The sequence below is a fragment of the Haplochromis burtoni genome, unplaced genomic scaffold (assembly GCF_018398535.1).
Source record: "Haplochromis burtoni strain Fernald_Lab_line unplaced genomic scaffold, NCSU_Asbu1 Contig_591, whole genome shotgun sequence".
NCBI classification, from domain to species: Eukaryota; Metazoa; Chordata; class Actinopteri; order Cichliformes; family Cichlidae; genus Haplochromis; species Haplochromis burtoni.
The window spans coordinates 128328-149652 of NW_024582952.1; the positions used below are offsets into that span (position 1 = coordinate 128328).

The 21325-nt window shown below is 41.1% G+C and overlaps 3 protein-coding genes across 4 annotated transcripts in view; all 3 read right to left on the minus strand.

Moving 5' to 3' along the window:
* Positions 1-839: 839 nt before the first annotated feature.
* LOC102290501 (2-oxoglutarate receptor 1-like) lies at positions 840-6953 on the minus strand. The gene is made up of 2 exons (XM_042214588.1): positions 4945-6953; positions 840-4045 (listed from the first exon to the last, which is right to left on the minus strand). Exon 2 carries the CDS (start codon positions 4034-4036, stop codon positions 3047-3049), a length of 990 nt encoding a protein of 329 aa, XP_042070522.1. The 5' UTR covers positions 4037-4045; positions 4945-6953; the 3' UTR covers positions 840-3046.
* Positions 6954-7089: 136 nt separating this feature from the next.
* On the minus strand, positions 7090-15950 carry LOC102290802 (kelch-like protein 41b). Its single transcript, XM_005948570.3, has 6 exons — positions 14714-15950; positions 13655-13812; positions 13171-13278; positions 10812-10997; positions 7594-7740; positions 7090-7491 (listed from the first exon to the last, which is right to left on the minus strand). Exons 1-6 carry the CDS (start codon positions 15824-15826, stop codon positions 7380-7382), a joined length of 1824 nt encoding a protein of 607 aa, XP_005948632.1. The 5' UTR covers positions 15827-15950; the 3' UTR covers positions 7090-7379.
* A 3319-nt stretch (positions 15951-19269) lies between these two features.
* LOC102291321 (collagen alpha-1(XXVIII) chain) overlaps positions 19270-21325 on the minus strand; it is a 35516-nt gene continuing 33460 nt past the window's right edge. For both annotated transcript variants that reach the window (XM_005948573.3, XM_005948572.3), the window contains exons 35-36: positions 20306-20500; positions 19270-20145 (exon numbers count right to left, since the gene is read on the minus strand). In XM_005948573.3, the coding sequence (XP_005948635.1) occupies positions 20138-20145; positions 20306-20500 (203 nt within the window). In that variant the 3' untranslated portion in view covers positions 19270-20137. The remainder of the gene's footprint in view (positions 20146-20305; positions 20501-21325) is intronic.

The following is a 21325-nucleotide window of genomic DNA, read 5'->3' on the forward strand; positions in this document are numbered from 1 at the left end:
GGCCCAGATCTGGCTTTGCCAGATGTGGCCCACACATGGGCCAGCACAAGGCCATTTGCAGACACGCTGGTGGTCCTGTGCTGGCCCATGTGTGGATTACCTCTGGCAAAGCCAGATCTGGGATACCAAAGGGCCGTCATTCTTTGTGGTATGTGGGCAATATGTAAGTTGTGTGCAGCCACGGGTCAGTTGCAGACACAATGCTGACCCTGTGCTGGCCCAGAACAGTTTCAGCTCTGACCCCAGATGTCAGCCTAATGTGTAACTTAATCAAGCCATGTAATAACAACATGTGCCGGAACATAATAGTGCAAAAGTAACATGACGAAACTCTGTTCAGACAGTGAATGGACTGATTCTTAGATAACGCTTTTCTACTCTCCCATATTACTCAAAGTGCTCTATACAACATGCCACATTCACCCAATCACACACTTTCTCTAAACTGAGTGCTTCCTAAATACATTCATACACATTCACACTCTTGACATGCAGACTGGAGGAGCCAGGGGTCTAACCACTAACCCTCCGATCAGTAGGTGACCTGAGCTACAGCCACCCACTGGCAAAGATGAGTAAACCGTCACTAGGTTTTGGGTAAAGTGTACCCTCACAAACCTGTCAAACCTGCATTTGAAATGTTGGCTACCATAGCAGTATAGTATTGCAACATGGCATTTGGGTTTTCTAACTAAAATAGGAACATAAATAGTGCCATCATTGCCAGACCTGGCCCACATCTGGTTGACTTACACCCCGCCATGACATCAGTCAGTCAGAGGTGCCAGCTTGATGCCGGTTGCAGGGAAGACCTGTTTTCTATGAGCCTGGGCCACATAACCCAAACCACAATCAAGACAGATATGGCATGCCATGACATAGACAGCGCCATCTATGCCAGGCCTGGTCCATATCTGGATGACATACGTCTTATCGTTCCAGAAGTCAGCAAGCAGTGCCAGGTTGATCCTAGATCTGGGCCAGACCTGTCTACTATGTGGGAGACTGCTCCATGCAGGTGTTTTGTCTATGAGAAGGCAAATGAGGATGAGGAGAAGATCAGTCAGGAGGCAGAAAAGGAAATGCCATAGACAAAAATAGCCTCTTTATTCCCAGCTGTAGCTTCAATTCTACTTGCACAGCTTGTATGAGAGCAAAACAAAACAAAAAACATGTTAGTGATGCAGGATTTTTTTCCCCCTCGTACAAAACCAGAGGACTGATGGCTTCCTTAACATTTGCAACAAATAATATCACGAATTTTAGGCTTTCTTTGTAAATGTAATCTCAGATATAAATCAGGAAAGGGAACAACAGCAGAACAATACACTGTATCCAGGAAGAAGCAGCAATAGACAAATGATATAAAAGCTTCTGTTGAGGATGTCTTTGGGTTGACAGTATGACTTTGTTCCAGGACTTCTGGGTGATTGTTTGTGTGTTCTCACAAATTTTGTGCTTTGGTTTGACTTAGTAATATCGGCCTCTTTGAAGGTCCCAAGTCCTTGGCTCTTGCTCTTAGAGCATCTAGGCTTGAGAAATGAGAAAATTGCGCAGCCTGTCTTGCTAGCACATGGGAAAGGTGAACGCATCTGCACAGAGAACTCTGAAAGACTCTGGGATATGTGAGCACTTAGCACAGATCATGACTGGAGGAGGTGTTGTCGGGCTATATAATCGTTTTATAGCACTGTTGGGGAAATGCAACAAAGCAGGATGACTAATGCAGTGTTTTTAGGGCCAGCAATTAAAACGTTTCTGACCATTTCCAATGTGACGCAAAGAGAAACCTCAAAGAAAAAAGTGCTAGAGGTAGAGGGTGGAGGTGAATTAAAACGAGTCAATTTGCTGATTCTAAATTATATTTGATGACTCCTGTTAGAAAAAGTTCACACACTGAATACATTTATTTATTTTGGTTATTGTTTTTAATTTAAATGTTGCTTATCTTGTCAAAAAGCATTATTGCTCACACTATTCATACTGAGACCTTCAACAGCCACATCAAGCACTGTACATGAAATTTATATTTCCTGTTACTTTCACCAGATTTGGATATAAAGATTGCTGTCTTTTAATGTGCTTTAAATAACAAAGTAGCATGTTGTGAAGCAGGTTTAACAAAATGGTAATCCATCCAACTTTAAATAAGTTCGTTCCTTTATCAAATTTAGTCAAATGAGCCAAAGCCTTTGGTGCTTATGGGGAAAAAATCTGATTCAGCATTCCAGTAGAGGTGTAACTCAATAAAATGAAATATGCTTAATGCAATATGATACGTTTGACAGCATAATATTTTAAGATTATTTAACCAGACAATGATAGGCTAAAATGACTCAGCTAGCTACAACTCCTTTTTGAATTTTAGCGTGTTGTTATAGTAGATGTTTTAAAATGTATAAAATAGCTGTAACAGCAATAATGCCTGTAAAAGTTTCACATATCTATCTATCATGTTGCCCATCAATTTTTGATATACTCTGAAACTTTAAGGTGAGATCTAGCAGTTCTCTATATTCAGGCAGCACTGTGGCATCTCTTTGGGGAGAGCAAAGCGTCTCCTAGTATCTCAATGTTCTGTCCTAGAAGCTGCCCTCATTGTATCTTGTGGCTTCATTTTTCAACCTGATTGCTCATAGGGGGTTGTCTTACTAGCTGAAAGAATCTGAATAAAATTAGCATGTCAGAGGCTCAGGCATTCTGTTAGGAAATCTGAATCACAAACAAAAGAGTTTAGAAATACAAACTCTCTTCCAAGGTCCATAGCTACACAGTAAATATTTTTGGGGCTTCAAACAAAGGAATCCATTGTAAGTCAGGTAAATATGCTCAGGGGACTTCCAGTTAGAGAAAGAAAAACTGTAGACAAAGGTCTTAACTATTGAGTCATTAATACATTGAGTCCTTATTATTTTCACTTCTGGGTTGCTGCACAGTTTCCCAAGACGAACCTACGGTAAAGACGACACAATGAGTGCATATTATTACAGCATGCCTACAGTAGGAGTCACAGAGCTACTGAAGAAAGAAAGTTAGGTGTTGTCAGTCATGTAGCAGACTTGTCCCTGCTTGCCTTGCTAATGACGGCCAGGTGGACCAGTGACCTTGTTTTGGTCATGCAGCGTTCCCAGTGGAAAGCGTTGAGAAAGGCCCTCCTAAATGTATCACCTGAAAGAGTGTAGAGCACCAGGTTGAAAAAGGTGTTAAATCCAGCCAGAGGCCGGGAGATGATATACGCTGCATGCACGATGTTCTCTGCCGGACAAGTCGCGTTATGATATCTTGATTCTATCCGCAACACACGCAGGACGTGATATGGCATAAAACATACAACAAACACCACCAGGATCAGTACAGTCACACGCCGTGCTCGCATCCGACAGAGACTTGTTGTGCGTGGTCCGTTTGCCAGCTGTTTTACTATCCCAGTGTAACACATAAACACCACCACAAGGGGAAGTAGAAATCCAAACGCAGTAAGTAGCCAGCCGTACAACCGCACAGTAGCGACGGGTTCAGTACTTGCAAAGTCTATGCACTTCTTGTTATCATTCACTGATATCATGCTCAACATGGGTGTTATTTCAGCGGCAGAGATGATCCAAACAGCTGAGCAGGCAATTATACCCCAGCGCTTCTGCTGTACCTGTGCTGCACTCAGTGGTTTAATCACCACTACATAACGAAAAACTGCCAGACATGTTAGAAAGAGGATGCTCCCATAAAGGTTCAAATGAAACCCAACGCGCACGACACGGCACATGAATCCGCAGAGAGACCACTTATCCCATCTGCTGTAGTAGTAGACCAGGAACGGCAGGCTGAGGACGTAGAGAAGATCGGTCACCGCCAGGTTGACCAAGATGATGCTGCTGCTCTTCCAGGGACGCAGCTTTGTCAAGTAAATGCTGATAGATGTTACATTTCCAACCAAGCCCACAATGAAGATGAGACTATAAGCCACAGGCAGGTAGTAGTGTTTTATCAGTTCATCCAAATCAGTACAGTTGGAATTGTTGGAATGGTTGATGGCCATAGTTCAGTCCTATTGAAAATGAGAAATGATTTTAATAACCACACTGAAAACTAAAAAAACCCCTGCAAAATAGAATGTCCCCTGCATTTATGAAAATGTAACTGAAGTACTTTAAAAGGAATTGGGGAGACACAATGTAGCAAAATTAGCAGTCCTATAAATTAATTAATTTTTAATTATTCAAAATTATTAATATTACAAGAAGGGCTGGTTAGAGTTTTCAAACAGACTTCAAATATTCACATTTAATGTTAGTGATGTTTTTGGTATAGCTGCTATTTTTGATCACTAAAATTTGGAAATCACACCGTGAGAAACATGGGAATGAACACAACATGAGTAGTGCAGGCCTTAACATAAAAAACAAACAGAAATATTAATATATTAAATATAATTGGCACGCATTGAACAAATGCCTTTTCTTTAACAACACCTCTATTCTTGTGTACTGTATTCATGACATATATGTTTTCTGAGCAATACAATAGGCAACATGCAAATCATTTCATTTCCCCCCAGCTGTCAGATCACAGCAAGCAGCAATTACTGCTCATGGAAGGAAGGCGAGAGCAGGACAAGCAAAGAAACAAACAATCAGGGAAACTCGGTGGGAAAGAAGCAAGAAAAATCATTCTTTTTCAACAGTCTGATTTCTGAAAGCCTCTCAGTATATGACAGTGCCTATGGCATCCTGTAATGCTGTCAGTGTGATCTGTTCTCATTATGGATGTCAGGGGATGTGTGAGGTGTCACTTACACATCATAAACACTTGGTTTTCATGAGGCAGGAACTTGCACTCATTAAAATGATTACATTTTGCAAAAAACTACAAACTGTAAATTATTATTTCAGTGTTACATCTCAGCATAAAGGTAACATTCGATTATATAAAAGGTTTTTTACTCACTTCTACTGCCAGTATCCTCACCAGTATGCACTTCAGTCCTTTAGCATCTCGTCTCTATTTTCACTTAGATCCCACAGTCACACCCTCTTTTATTCTTTCCTTTCACTGTTACACACCACAAGTGGGAAAGTCCAGAATATTTTTACTTGAAGTCCTGTGTTGTGTGCTTCAGCTTCAGCTATGTGAAGTGCATACTTCCTGGTATCACGCTTAAGCTGATAAAGCTCAAGGGTCAATTTGTCTATGTAGCTTAGGTTTCAGGTGGTGAGGTGAGGGAATGGAATGTCGGGGATCTAGCAACACAGGAAACAGTCCAGTGTTCGTTTACAAGAATGAACTCAAGCCTTTCTAATGAGGTCTTTATTATTTCTTGAAACGAGCATGTGAATACCTCAGCATGGCACTACCGAGCTAAATTTAGCACATGGTTTCTGATTAAAGGAACAAGAAGGTTTAGAAGCAGGGAATGAACACTTAATTATAATAGTGTGTTACCATTTTACTTTAACGACCGTAAGTTTCAATCAAAAGTGTCACACTAAAACTTATATGTTGTGAACTGTGCTTCAGTTGTGCACATCTGTAATCAACAAACTGCTGCTCACAGTAAAATGCAGCATTTTCTAGAAGTCAGATATCAGTAACTAGTAATATAATTAGTTCTGTCCAGCAAATGTAATGTCCAGCAAAAAACGAATATTATATTTTACAGTGGTTCTGAGACTATTTTACTTTTCTAACATGTGTTTTTATTTTTTTGACTACTTGGCTTCATGTGTTCCTTCTTCCTGATGTTGCTACCACTACTTACCTGAGGATAAAAACAGGAGAAAGGAGCAGCAAAGTGTGAATAAGGACAATTTCCAAAAGCGCAACGGCTGAGTTTTCTGCACTTCTATCCTGAGGCAATTAAAGCATTTTGTTCCTAGTCATCTCAAAGAGCTCACAAGTGCTGCTAGAAATAGACAAGATTTAAAACTAAGTGCATTTGACCTATGCAGCTTCTTCTCTGCCTCACGACAGGACCTGGACACGTTCCATCTGTCCATCCATCCATTTTTTTCCACTTATAAAATTGATGGACTCTACTTCACTAGAAAATCCTGAAGGAGAATGTCTGGCCTTCAATTCATACCCAGAAGCTCAATCACACTTGTGTTATGCAGTAGTAAGACAACCTCTGAATGGCTCAAAAAAGGAACTAAATTTAAGCGTTCAGAGTGGCCTAGTCAAATTCAGGGCTCAAATCCATTTAAGGTACTTTGGCATGATCTTAAATAGGCTTATAATGCATGAAAACCCTCCAATGTGGTTGAATTAAAACAATTGTGGATAAAGGAATGGGCCAAAATTCCTCTACAGCAACGTGAAAGACTCATTGGCAGTCATTACAAATACTTGGGTGCAGTTTTCGTTGCTAAAGGTAGTACCAAACCAGCAATTACTTTTTCACATATGATTAGGTAGGTCTGGCTACCTGTTTTCTTTTTAATGAATAAAATGTCTATTTAAAAACTGCATTTTGCATTTACTCAGGTTGTGTGTGTGATCTCAAACATGTAAGTCTGAAAAACAAGCAAAAATTTAAAAAAGGAGAGAAATCAGGTAGTGGGAGGGGGGTACTTTTTCATAGCGTTGTAGTTCGGTACTTATAAATAGGTTGCTTGTCTTTGTTAATGATTCACTTCAAGCATTAATGATTGCAGCCGCCTTAACACATCTTCCCACCTCATGTAGTCATCAGCTACAGACCACACTGAAATATTGATTTAAACCTTGTGCAATTTCCTCTTCCTTTTGTGTCAGTCTTTATAATGTAAACATAAAAACATGCACGCTGTTATTTTTCAGTGTGAATATATTTCACTCATTGTCGGGGTAAGCTGCAAAAATACACCTACAATTCTCACATTATGTTTGACTGCTGCTATCGCTAGAGCATGCAGTGTTGACCGCAGTCATGCTTAAGATTTGTCCTGTGTTTAAAGGTTATTACGCTGAGTGTCAAGTCTACACCTGACATTACCTCAAAGCATAACACATCTGCATCTACAAATATATGTCTTTTTTCCCTTGGCTACCCTGGACATGCTGATGTTCTCTGTAATGTCCCTCACGCACGCACTTAAAAGCAGTAAAAGAAGCTGAAGTTTACAAATGTTTATTTTACAAAAGGGAAGCTAGAAAAGTGAATAGAAATCACTCTAAATTGTGATTCCTATTCACTGTCGGGATGGCGCAGTCCAGAAGCAAGTGTTTTATTGTAGAGATAAAAATCATCTTAGTTCAGAAAAAAATTAATGTCAAAGATCAACTCGACGCACAGAAATCGGAGTAGAGAGGATTAGGAGGCCAGGGGGTAGCTCGCCTAAGGAGGAGAGGGTGACAGAAGGTGTTGATGGTGGGGATGTGTAAGAAAAAGAAACTGCTTCTGTCTACAGTTTAGGCATCTTTGCAGCATTGAGGCGCATAGAAACACAGGAGGATCCAGCAGCATAGCGCATCTCCCTCAGCATGCCGCTCCACTGCTTCTTGTCTTCCTCATACCTAACAAGAGCGAGAATTGGGTCATTTTCCCCAAACGAGCAAAGTAGCAATATAAAAAATAAAAGCCTGTAAATCTGGGTCCCTCAACTTAATAAGACTTACTGCCAGACATCAGTGACCTCTGTGGGAGTCACCTCCTTGTTCTCCATCTGAACCATAGCAAAGCCACCCACAGCGTAAAGCGAGCCACCATTGCTTACTAGGTTGACAGAGCTTCTCTCCTGAGGAAACTCTGTGAAGGGCTCCCACCTGAGGAGACACAACATTAGGGGAAGGTAGGAAATAAGTCTAAGCTATCCCTGTTGTTGTAGTTTGTACTGCAGTCATTTTTTCCAGTTTCAGTATTTCTCTTTTCTTTTGGCAGATACCGGTAACTGAACTGTAGTTTATCAAAGCCAAATGAGTGCAACATTTTTTTTTAAACGAAAAAATTCTGTTAGTTATAAACAAGTAAATTAACCAGTCCTGTAACTTAAATGTATTTATATTTTGCACTTAATTGCAGAAATTTTAATGTCAGAGTTTAAACTAGCTAGCTTAAATACTGTTAATCTGAGCCAATAGGCTCCAGTTAGTTATAGCAACTACATCGCTAAAGCAAATCTAAATCAACCTGATAGAGGTTCCTGCTGCAAATAAATAAACCACACTAAGATAAATCTATAAATGTTGTATTAGTATTGAGGCTCCTTTTAATCCTATCCAGATACTGCACTAGCTAGGGCAGATAAATCGCACTGAGAAGCCAGCTAGCTAAAATTATTAGAGAAAGGTTTGACTCAATGAGCATGAAGAACCAGTGAGCGCTGTGATCGTTCTAACCATCTTGGGGGATGTGGGATGATTTTAAATGTGACATGTAATAAAACATCCTGTTCTACCACATCCCAAAGGTGCTCTACTGGCAAGGCTGGACTGGTCATCTGGCATTTTGGGCCAATGGATTGAAAGGCCGCTGTCGTGCAAGCACTGATGGGGGCCCATTGGTTCATTTTTATTACTGACACTGTATTGCCCAATTAAATCTCTTAAATGCGATCAGCCCCTCCCCTCCCCTCTCCTCCCTTCTCTATTCACTGGTGCAACTTGTGGAAGAAGTTTAGTGTAGAAGAAGTGAGTAAAAGGTGGAGCTGAAAAGCTAAGAGAAAATAATAAAAAGAAACTTAAAAATAGATGCAGCAAAATGGGTCAAATTAACAACATATTTGTTGTTGGCGCTGCTGCACTGTGAACAGCAACTAGTAACTAGACCTCACAGTTACAGGAGGCTGCTGCTGAACCAGCTGTGTAGAAGTGAGTAAGAGATGGAGGAAGATGAAACTCACATGATAAGAAGATAGATGGAGGGACATAATTAGGAATGGAGCAAATGGCTACTTTCATCATGAGCCACTGCTTATATCTAAAATGTAGCAACTAAGAAATAGCCCAAAAACAACTGTACCTGATGAGAACCTGTTTCAATATCTATAATCAAACAAAAACATAAAAAATGCATAATATGTGTATGCCTGACAGATATACATATTCTTTTTTTTTTTTTTTTTTTTTTTTTTGCCTGTCCCGTTTGGCTCTTTTGCCATCAGAATTGTTGTCTAAAGGCAAAGAAAGATGCCCAACGGATTTACTTTACCAAATTGACCATCCCAGCCTTGCCGATAATGGTCCATTTGATTCACCTTTTATTGTTTATTTTATTTTCACTTACTGAATAGGGACAGACTTACTGGGGGAAAGAAGGGGAGAAAGAAAGAGGGAAAGAGAAACAGCTGAGAAGAGGGACGGGGGAGAAGGGCAAAAACCAAAAACCAACAGAATGAGCAGAAAAAGAAAAAAAAAATGCATATATCAGTCACCTGGGTCACCTGCTGAGAAAGAAAAAAGAAAACAAGCAGAAGAGAACAAGAGTAATAGAATAAACAACATCACAATGATATATGGGAATATGACAGTAAATACTAAATATTAAACATTATTGTGCAGCACATAAGATCAACAGAACACAGTGTGCTTTGAGGTAGGAGCCAAAAAGGGTGTAGTTTGTGGGTGTGATCACCCGTGTGTACACCTGTGAGCATGGACGCGCTTGTTTTTTTTAAAAAGGTTCCTTCATGTAATGATCTGCTAGAGGGTGTGGGGGGGCCACAGCCCCGTCCTCCAGGGCATGAAGCAGGTATGGAGGAGATCAAAACTCCAGACATCCAGAGGCCCCCAGAACACAAGAGACCAAGGAAGACCAACAGAGGGGCAGCCGCGCCACTGTCCCAGAAAGAGCTGAGGAGAGTCCCAGATGAGGGCTCACTCAGCAGCCGCGGAGCAGAAGCCAGGGGGAGTTGCAGTGACGCGCCCGTGAGCTCCGCCGGCAGCCAGCCGTGCCTGAGTGACCGAGCCCCAGGCCGAGAGGCCGGGGGCACCCCACCTCCGAAGTGGCCCGAGCAGCCCCAGGCTCCAGGCCCCGATAAGCGGCCGCCAAGGAGTGAGCCGGTGTGTACCTGGACGCCCATCCCCGGACACAAAGAACCACCAACGCACCGATGTCTGAGGGAGTCCGCCACTGGCAGGGGAAGTGGTGGTAGGGGGAGATAGGCCTCCAAACCTTGGAGGGCCTGAAGATGTCCCCAGAGAGGTGGCGCCTGACACCCAACCTGACATATAGACACAGACATACAGGCACACACAGATACAAACATCCATTCCCACCCTCATGCTCTCATATACACTTACTCCACACTCAACCAACGTGGAGACAGACATAAAGAGACACTGTACACATGATCACACTCCCCTCCTCTGCACCCTGGTGACATACCCCTACTCCAAGATATACATATTCTTAAAAAAATAAGAAGAAGAAGAAGAAAATGATGGTTGGCCGCCTGGACCAAAAATGCCAGGGCTGATTTGTTTGTCCCAGTCCAGCCCTGTCCACTGGAGTAAGACCTTGTGACTGGTGACTTGAGCAGTCTGTCTATCTCTGACCTCTAACATGAACAAGAGGGCTGCTGCTTACTGGATACTTTTTCAGAACATTCCCGGGAAACCCTAGAGATGATAGTGTGGGAAAACTTCAGTAGAAAATTTCAGTCGTTTCTAAAACCCTTAGACCATGACTTGCTCCCTTAAATGACCCTTCTTACCCGTTCCGATGCTCAGTTTGAACTTGAGCAGACTTCCTTGACCAGGCCTACATGATGCACTGAGTTGCTGCCATGCAATTGGCTCATTAGATATATGCATTAACAAAATGCTGAATAGGTGTACCTAATAAAGTGACCAGTGAGTGTTCTCATTTAAAAGGAAAGTTGCAAACATATTCATACTTGTTCGTTGCAAAGTCATAGGCTTCACACGAGGCAGTGAGGCCTTCCTCGTTGACTCCACCAACCACTATGATCTTGCCATTGTGGACAACTGCTCCAAACATGGCTCTGGGTGTCTTCATGGCAGCCTGCTCCCTCCACTCTGACTGTTTGTGGTTATACACAAACATCTTGTTAAGGGCTTTGCTGTGAAGATGAAGGAAAGATGTGGGACTTTCAGCATCAAAAGCTGTCAAACCTTTTTGTTCATTTTTGGTGTTGATTTGGTGATGTCTCCTACACAAATAGATGCAATTAATGGGTGCTTTAAGCATCTTTTTTGTACAAATACGAAGCTCTAAAATGAAAATGATGATAATTTAAATCAATTGCTTTTAAATAAGGAAAGATACATGTTTGTTTACCGACAAAGAAATTTAATCTTAAAGCCAATGTTTAAATGATTGATTATAAAAATGTATCCTCATGTCTTCATTATTTTTTTTTTTTTTACTAATTGGACTAATGGACTCACAGTGTGTTTCAACATGAAGCCTTCATTAAAAAAAATATCATGATTTCTCTATTTGAAAGGGCACAGCCTCTAAACACCAATCAACAGGAACACATTTGAAGAAAGAAAAGCTTCACGTGGATAAAGAGCAGAACAGGAGTGAGTAAATGGACTAAAAAAAGATCTACAAGAAAAGAAAAGAGAAATGACACAAAAAGCAGTTAGTAAACGTAATCTATATAACAAACAAAGGTGTCCTGAGAAGGAGCGCTTAAAGACATAGGGACAAAATTAGTAAAGGTTCACAAACCTTTACTAATTGCAGTCAATGTTAGGTTGACATTCATTGTTACTTAATCCAAAGACTGAAAGTCTGAACAGTGATTCCATTTTCCTCCTAATTAAACATTTGCTGTGTCCGTTTTGGAAACAGTTAAATGTTGTTAAATGGGCAAACGGAGCAGCTAGACCAAAAAGTATTCTTATGTGGTTACAAAACTAACCGATCTTTTTTTAAAGATCTGAATTTAAAGTTTAAAGTTGTAACTTAAAACTGTAACTTTAGTTACGACAACCTGTTGGGTGTAGAGAAAAGTGCTGGAGTGAATGGGCTAATGTAGTATGCTGTAGAAAAGTGCTATTTACCCTTACCTCTTGCTCTTATTTTCCTCTTGGTTGAGACCTTCTGGTGATAGTCCTAGCTATATTAACCCTCGGAGGGTTTAAGTCAAAAAAGGCACCCTTTTTTGACTTAAACCCTCCGAGGGTTAAGCCAGGTCGAGCACACCTGTTTACATTTGATAATTAGCAGCCTGTTTTACTGACAGCTGAAATCAAGAGCTGACTGCATGTCTTATTACAGTTTTAAAGCCTAAGGTTCATTTTGTTGTAAAAAGTGTGTCCCTTCCCAACTCTGGCTTCTATCGCAGGCATAGAGAAAGAGGAAAAATAGCATATGCTGGCTGTAACAAGAGATGCACAGGGCTGGTATTTTCCATGATTGCAGCATATATTAGATTACACACTCACATTTATTCAGCTATCTCTGTGGGGACACCCATCTCACATTCTTCACCCAACATTTCAATGGCTCCCCTCTGGGCGACGCCTCCACTGCATTTCCTGCAGGACTGAGAGGAGGAGAGCCACCTTTGTCCCCAAAGCCACTCTGCTTTTTAACTCCAGCCGGTAAGACCATTTCCCACACCCATAAACATAAACTACACTCTTCTTATACTACCGACACTTTATTCATTTTTAGTCACTTACAGTTATTTATTCACCTTTCAGTCACTTTAATTTCAAAACCGTGTAATTTTAAAACTGTATATATTGTATATTCTGTGTATTTATTATTTCACTCTTATTGTCCTTATCTTCAACGTTATGCTGCTCTGTTGTTTGTTAATTGCTCCTTGGGGATAAATAAAGTCTTCTGATTCTGATTCTCACAATAAACACCCTTGTCTTAAATATCACGACAGAATACAAAACCCATACTAATCTTTACCCTAAGACTAGGATAATCAGTGAGTGTGGTGGAGGTGTGATCCCTGGCCCAGCTACAGGGGAGGGGTGGTGCCAGGGAGGTTGGAGGGACAGGTGGATGTCATTGTGCTGACAAGGATTTCCCTTTTTCAGTGATGTTGGCGACCAGAGGGGGAGGGGTGTGCAGCTGACTGGAAGTTGGCTGCCATGTGTGCCGAGCGGGGAAAAGTATTACTGTGTGCGTGATAAAAAGCTCAAACCGAATGGAAGCACAGTGTGTTGGGTCGGAATTCTTTGCAGTGAGCATTCAGATTAAAGTTTCCACTCTAAAGTATAAGAACAAGAAACATACAAACATACAGAAGGTCCTTTACTCACTTGTCATCCGTCTTTCCTCCAATGCTATAGACCAGCCCTTTGTGGGAGACAACTGCATGGCCGTGGATCTTCAGGGGAAGCTTTTTGGTCTCGCTCCACCTCATCTTCCTGAAGAATGTGACAATTGTAAGCAACTGAACTCATTAAGTGTTATTCTCTTCCCTTGAATTCATTGCTTCTAATTTCTTTGGGATTTTTTTTTTAAAAAGTTACATATATGAGTAATGTCAATAACTTAAATGGCCCGCAAATGAATGCAAGAATGAAAAAAATAATAAAAATAAAAATAAAAACAACCAGAGCTGATCAACAACTTCAGATTTACCATAATTAATTAATTAAATTCAATACCAGAAAATCCTTAGTTAAAACAAAGAAATGCAATTAAATCTCCTTGGTTAATTATCACCTAAAAATGATCAAATGTGAGATGTTTAATGAGAAATGGGGGAAGTAGGGATCAAAACAAAGAAATACCACTGACTCAGTATCATAGCACATCACACTATCCAATGATTCATTGGACTGGAGGTCTTTTCCAGCCACAGCAAACAGCAGGTTCTCGCTCTCTCCGATGTTAAAGAGACATCTTGGAGAAGGCATTGGGGGCAGCGCGATCCAGTCTGAGCTGAACGGATCCAACTGTGGAGGAGGAAAAAAAACAAAACTATAACTCACAAGAGTGGAGAAAGCATACTTTTAGCACCCATTAGCTCTTTGTCTTTTTCACCTCATGAATCTGCTTGTTATGCTCCATGATATCCACATATTGATTATGCTGTAAGATACAGCAGTTCAAGGCCTCTATCACATTCTTAATTGTGTATATTGCTTAGACCTGATGGATAATGTAATTCATCTTTTATTGGAAAGAGAATTCAGATAGAACTATGTTGCAGCCTTTTTGTTATCACATGCTAAAAAAATAACTTTCACTTATATTTTCCTTCTAGTTTATTTATAGTTTGAATAAGGAATTAAAATAAAATCCCACAAGATGGTTTAGGTTAACTGATACTGCTGTTTCTTTTATCCACTACACTTGAAAACTAGTGCTAGACCAGCTATCATTTAAATTTTAAAAGTTTCACAACCACCATAACATCTAAAGCTAACTATGTAACACAATATAACCCAGTGATACTGAATCAGATTTATACTGTATTTCTGTACTGTTGATATAAACATTTAATATAAAAAACTGACTTTTTCCCTGCCTTTAAGCTTCTTGCTTCTTGCAAAAAATGAGACTGTTTGCTGTTTTCAAAGTGTCTTAGTTTCAGTATGAGGAACACATTTTACTTCAAATAAGGAATATCCTCAGTTTCTGGTTCATGGTTCAAGTTTTTCAAGTTTCTCTACCGCTTAGTAATTAGCTAGCTTTCGTGCAATACCGTCTTTTTGAGTGATTTCACCCAGCAGCAGCCAGCGACCTCCTGCAACGACTCGTGACCAGTCAGGAAATATACATTTTTCCTTACCAAATAGGAGATCGCCTACTACAGAGAAAAGATAATGTCAAATGAAAAGAAAACCTCCTCACCAAATATGCATAACATTGCAGAGGAACATCCTTGTTTTCCTCGTCGACAAAGAGTCCTCCAATGATGTATAGCTGGTTCTTCTTTGTCACCAGGCTAACGTGGTTACGTGGCACCTGCTCGGACATGGCTGCCAGGAAGCACTCGTTCTCACTGACGTCATATCCCACTGCTGCCGTGTCATTGATCATCAGGATGAAGTCACGAGCATACATGCCTTGTCTGCGATTATCATTCAGGAATCCAGGGAATGGACTGTCCTCCTCTTCACCTCCTTCCTTGCTGGCCCCCTCCTCTCCCTCATTCTTCTTGGGTTTCTCTGGCAGTTTGCCCTTGAAAGCATCCCTGATGACCTGAATCATCTTCTGAAGCTCTGGGTCAGCTTTGATAATCTCTTCAGTCTCCACTCTCTCTTTGAAGTATTTCTCAGGCAGGAGGCGGAACCGGATACAGTTGAAAGCATCCTTCAGGACCTTGAGGCGTTTCTCCCTGTCATGGCGGACCCAGGCCATGACGGCTTCGAAAACCAGTTCCTCTCTCTCAACATTCAACGAGTCTCCACCAATAATGGCAAACAGTTCATGGGCTGCGAGTTTTAGGAATTCCTCTTCCTTATAAAGGAGTTCAAAGCGGTCAGCAATGTAGTTGCGTGCTGCGATGGCGAGCCTGGGACAGCTGAGCACCAGGCCCATCCTAAAGATGGCCAAGCAGTTACCCAAGGACAGCTTCTTCTGAAGGTAGTTGACACACACTGTGAAGACAGAAGGGATCTGGAACCTGTTTGCCACAGCAATTATATCCTGAACGTTGTCATCGGTGAGATCAATTTCAGCTGAGTAGAGGTACTGAATAATCATGTCCAGGATGGAAGGGTTAACATCCTCAAGGACCACCTCTTTGGTGTTCTCCACCTCCTTCCCATCTTCAGTAAAGAAAATTTCCCTGAAGTAAGGGCTGCAGGCAGCCATGATCAGCCGATGGCAGGGAAAGCTACGATCGCCTACCTTCAGGTGACAGTCCACAAACTTGTTCTCATTCAAAAGCTCTTTCAGGCCGTCCTGGAGCAGGGTGCTCTGAAACAGGCGCAGCTCCTCCTTGATGGCGTTGGGGTCCATGGTGTCAGGAGGTAAACAGTAGGAGAACAAAGGAGTTGGTGGAGAGAGGAAAGAGACAGTGGCCACAGGTCCTCTTGGCAGTCAGTGCTGGCTGGAAAAGGCAGAGCAAAGAAAAGGTTCCCTGTGTGAAGACCCTGCAATTTAATCCTGTCCCACTCTAAATATAGTTCCCTCTGGCCCCCTGAATGGTTCAGCTTCTATGGAATTTAACTGGGCCAAATCACAGTGCACCACAGGCCAGGGTTGAGCAGCTGCTGCCATAGACTGAAAGAAGCAACTGGCTGGGGATATGCCACCATGATTCAGCTCCCAGAGTGTCACAGGGTAGGTAACAGTGGAGACAATGTGGTCACATCCTACAAATAGCTTTCCTTAAGCTGGAGTCTTAAGAGACATTTACAGCAATCGATGTCATATTCAAAATAAGTGCACCCTCTTGAAGTTGGACATATTGTTCACTGGCTTATTGAGTTTTTTTGCATTTACATTTTCAGATAATTATAGCCACTGATGTGCTTTTGTACTGAAACATACTCCAATTTCCATTGCTTCGCATTATATTATTGATATCAGATTTTGCAGATAATATAAAGTCAGTTTTAAATTGTGGCACATCTGAACCTAGGACCAAAAGATTCCCCCAATGTTATGATACCATCCTTCTTAAGTTCTTGTTTTATCATAGTAAAAAAGTAGCCTAAATAAGTAAACCTATGATAATAAAAGAAAAGTGCTATCAGTGCTTTTTTTAGGCTTATGAAATGAGATAGTATAATACTCATACAAGAACTTTCATGTGAACTTCGTTCCAAATGAAAACCACCTGTGTTTAACTGTGAGTAGGTTTTTCTGTTTGATGTATTTTAGCATTATAGTATTGCATCAAGTCTTGGTAGCCGGGGATCGGACCGCCAGGGCCTCCACTCCTGGCCACCGCTCACAATGCACCCGACCCCTACAGTGCCTCCTGCGGTGGGCTTGCAGGAAGATGGGCCCATGTCCAGGGGTGCACATAAGTGGTCTGCAGGTGCGCATGCGCTTTCAAAATAAAAGACGCACACCAGATAAGAAGTTGCAGCGCATGTTTGCATACATTAAATTTTCTGGAGGAGGACAGACATTTGTTTAGAACACTTAAAGATGTCGAAGAAGCAAGCTCCTTTAAGCAATTACTTTGGTGTTCCTCCACCTCCAAAGAAATGTCAGAAGTGCTTCTTTTGTGGTTCGGACTCCTTCTGACATTGCAACTTCTTATCTGGTGCGCGTTTTTTATTTTGACAGCGCATGCGCACCTGCGGACCACTTATGCGCACCCCTGCCCATGTCCCTTTTCGGGCTATGCCTGGCAAGCAGCACAAATGGGCTTCCTCTGAAGAGTGGCTGGGAAGTTCAGCCATCTGGGAGGGGCTCAGAGTAGAGTCACTACTCCTCCACATCAAAAGGAGCCAGTTGAGGTGGTTTGGACATCTGACGAGGATGCCTCCTGGAAACCTCCTGGGTGAGGTGTTATGTCCCACCGGGAAGAAGCCCTGGGGCAGAACCAGGACATGCTGAAGAGATTATATACCTCTTGGTGTTCCCCCAGACAACCTGGAGGAGGTAGCTGGGGAGAGGGAGGTCTGGGCTTCTCTACTTGGGCTGCTGCCCCCGCGACCTGGCCCTGGATAAGCAGAAGAAGATGGATGGATGGAGATAGCATCAACAATTCACTTTAACTGACAATATTAACATTTATATTTATGCTAATATCTGAGCTCGAAGTCAAACAGAAAAATATTGACAAGAAATGAAAAGAAATGAAATTCAAAATCAATTCATGGAAATCAAATGCTAATGGATTACAGCAGACTGATAGTCCACCACAAATGGGTCATTTGTAACGTGCGTTTGTGCACAAAAAATTCAGGATAATAATAAGCTAATGTGGCAAGTTCTTGTAAATTACTCACATGAGCAGGAGTCTATTGATATGAGTGAATTTTGCATAATGACAGCAAAAATTGTCTCTAGAAGAACTTCTTTCCACCAATCAGCATTATTCAGCACTTTCCTTGTTGGCTGTTGGTATGTGTCAGCATGTGTGTGTGGCACTCCGCTATTGAACCTTTTAAAACACTCTTCCATTCACCAAGATGATTTTAAAATGAAAACATTTATTTGATCTCCTTGGTCTTGAATGGATGGATGGTCACACCGCAGAAGTTACTACAAGATGTTAAAATGCCAATTAAAAAAGGTAATTACTGGTGCGTCTGAATCAATATGAGTCTTATTCCTGTTGCCTGATAAAGTGAGGAGTGTGTAGAGTTAGGTAACATTTCTACCGTGGGCAGCGCTAAAGATAGATCACACTATGCCACTTGTCGAGGAGTGTCTAATGTAATTTAAGGAGAAGGATAGAGCTGACTCTGCCACTTCCCTAAAGCCACAGGAGGTTAATTATGCACACTTACACCATATTGAAATCACATTTAAGTAGCCATTTGTCCAGGGTATTAAGGGACTGTATAAAAATTACTGTTGGGGAAAGTGGATCAAAATTAAATTATATTTTACTCTGACTGGCCCCTTATTCTCGTTGGGTGCTTACTTGTTTTATAAAAGATGGAGTTGTTTCGGTCGGTCACCCACCACCCAGCCTTTGTAACCTGGCACACAAAGCATGCCCAGGTTGAAGACATGTACAGGCATTTCAATATATAACCGATTACAGAGAGGAGAATGTTGCAACAGAAAGATGTAAAACCCTTAGCGATCACTTAGCTTCCTGTTTAAACTTCTTCTATTTATATTCTGTACCAGCGCCAATGCAGAGGTTTTTTTCCCTATGACCGCGTATCGTCAGAAGAACATTGCCCAGATTCTGGTGTTTTTCAACACAAATATAAATGGTTACAGGGCTGCGGTAATAATAAAGCCAGCAGTGATCACAAACAAAGTTTTACCCTTTTCAAATGGGGCATCCCAACTGTGGAGATGATTTGACTGTGAAACCAATGGACATCACCCACTCTTGGTACATTACCTGATTTACTTTCCTTTCTGACCAATGCTGACCACTATTTACAAAAATAATTTCATGTTGTATTTAATGTGACTTAACATAATTGATGGAGCTCATGAAGTCATCATGAAAATAGTCACAGAGCATTCCATCTTTTATATTCAGTCTATGAAAGCCTATGTTAATGTTCATATCTGAACCATTAACCATCAAGAACCATGAACTGCTACTCTAAAAGCAATTTGGTTTTATTATGAGCCTTGATGAACCGTTGAATCGACGCACTGATAACATGAAACATGTTCCAAACTTTAAACATCCTCAGTCAAAATGTTTCTCCTAATAATATTAATAAATACTACAAATGCCGATGTTAAGACACTTTTTATATGATCAATTTTGGGATTTTTAGGAAGGCTTAAATAAAATATAGACATTGGAAAAGAATAAAAGTCAGCTTTATTTTAGAAAAAATACCCCCATACTCCAAATCATGTTTATACAATAACGTTGGTGCATTTTACACATATTACTTTAGAAATGATTAATCAAAAATGTTTGATATTAAATGATGACCATGTAGCACTTAGTACAGTATGTATGACGTCAGTTATGACATTAATACTTGTTACCCAGTAGAGGGCAGTGTGTGTGAGTATACATGTATGCATGTATTTCCATTATTGTTACAGCTTGTGAAGTGAAACAGTGTAAACATTTTTCATTCAGTAAATCTAAGAAAAAACACATTCAAATGCTCAAAAAGATTCCATAAACTTAGGAATCATATATATGAAAAGAAAAAAAACTATATTTGATCGATACAAGGGATGAGAAGCTTCATCTCTACTGTGTGTTTTTAGTTTTTTGTGAATATGCACTAATAGACCTCAGAGTGATTGAGTAAGGAAATTAAATCTATATGGCAAGTCATGAAGCACTGGAGTTATTAGTTATAGTCCATCTTTTCAACACGTTTGCAGCACTCAGGCTTTGTATGAAAAAAATGATCTGTGGGTATGTCAAGTCCTCTGGAACTCCTAACACGCTACGAGCCAGCCCTCATCTGTATTCCTGAGAGAAGACGGATGATCTCCTGCCCTATCTATCTATGCTACGTTCCTTTTTTTCACTGTAATTACAAGAGATCCTGGAGGAGGAGGCAAAAATATGGAGATGATACAGAACATCAGTGTACATGTATATGCCTGAGAATTATGCTAAAACTTCACATAACCCTGTGAAAAATGGCTGGTCATAGCTGCCCCTCCTCGAAATGTAGGCAGATGTGTGACGGATGCCCTCACTCAGCCACCTGGAAAAAAATATATGAGAAAGTCAATACGCCCAAACATTTGGATCGAAGCGGAGTGTCAAAGCCTCAATATTTCAGTCATGAAATAGGCAAATAAAGCAGCAAGGTGTGAAAGACATAAAAGACAAAAATATGGCTGACATAAATCATGAGAGCATACCAGTTGATCTGACTTCCACACATGTCCTCTTGCACTCGTCCTCTGTGTCAAATCGATTTTTGTTGCCATTGCAGCCTCCGTACCAGAACTGGGCGCATGCGTTTGCTTGTTTGTCATAGTACCAGCGGATGCTGTAGTCCCTGCACGTGCCTTGGTCCAGAACCAAGCCACAGCGGGGGTCCAACGGGACAGTCTCTGCAGGAGAAGATGTCATATGAATGAGAGAACTCGTTTCCACCTAATCTAACCTCAGAGTGGCCCTTTCTGCTCCGTTTCTTCACCATGCTGTCAGAAAAGAGCAGATTGCACAAAATCAGCCACACTGCATCAAAAATAATTGGCTTCCCTGTTCTTCACCTTGCTGCGCACACAGCAGAAAGGCCACATCAACGAAAGCTGCTCCCTTTCTGCTGCCTGTACTCAAAGCACACTGGACTGGAACTCCAAAGGAGCTTCATCTACTCCATCAGGTGTCATCACACCACATTTGCAGCCATCTCAAAACTGAGATTGCTGACTATTCGTTTAATGCCCCAGTGTCACTATCCCTTATCAGCACTATACTATACTGCTATCAGCACTATACGGACAAAAATATAACAGGGTGCAAAGCACAGAAAACATTTAAACATGAACGGATTATTATGTACCACCCCCACACTGAAGGCAGAGGTTTGGATTTCAGTAATTATCTGATATCATAAGTAATTTTCTGTGCCATTATTCATTTCAGTTGTTGACATTAACATCGGTTTGCAGGTTCTTACAAAAAATATTCATGTCACAAAAAAATACTGTGGCCATGAGGTGGCGTATCATTTTAGGTCCATTTTAAGTATTTTAAGTAACTCTGAAAGCTGCCATTAGATTAGATTAGATTAGATAGAACTTTATTAATCCCTCGGGTGGGTTCCTCTGGGAAATTCGATTTCCAAAAAAGCACAGCACCGACAGAAGTTACAGAGTTACAGAATATTATATATATATATTCACACACACACACACACACACACACACACA